This window comes from Meleagris gallopavo, chromosome 11 (assembly GCF_000146605.3).
Source record: "Meleagris gallopavo isolate NT-WF06-2002-E0010 breed Aviagen turkey brand Nicholas breeding stock chromosome 11, Turkey_5.1, whole genome shotgun sequence".
NCBI lineage: Eukaryota > Metazoa > Chordata > Aves > Galliformes > Phasianidae > Meleagris > Meleagris gallopavo.
Window position 1 is genome coordinate 19429584 of NC_015021.2, and position 288 is coordinate 19429871.

The following is a 288-nucleotide window of genomic DNA, read 5'->3' on the forward strand; positions in this document are numbered from 1 at the left end:
GCGGGCGGAGCGCGGCTACACCGGCACCGGGACGGGAGGGGAACCGGGGGGGAACTGGGGAGGCCCCGCGCTCGGGCCGACGCTGTGCGTTCCCCGCAGCCCCGCAGGCGCCGTCATTGCCGACGAGTTGGACTTCACGACGGGCGACGCCGGCGCCTCGTCCACCTATCCCATGCAGTGCTCGGCGCTGCGTAAGAACGGCTTTGTGGTGCTGAAGGGGCGTCCGTGTAAGATCGTGGAGATGTCCACCTCCAAGACGGGAAAGCACGGCCACGCCAAGGGGAGCGG

At 70.5% G+C, this 288-nt stretch overlaps 1 protein-coding gene across 1 annotated transcript in view; it reads left to right on the top strand.

Moving 5' to 3' along the window:
* Positions 1-6: 6 nt before the first annotated feature.
* EIF5A2 (eukaryotic translation initiation factor 5A2) overlaps positions 7-288 on the top strand; it is a 4886-nt gene continuing 4604 nt past the window's right edge. The window contains exon 1 of the mRNA XM_010716928.3: positions 7-280. Within this exon, the coding sequence (XP_010715230.3) occupies positions 173-280 (108 nt within the window). The 5' untranslated portion in view covers positions 7-172. The remainder of the gene's footprint in view (positions 281-288) is intronic.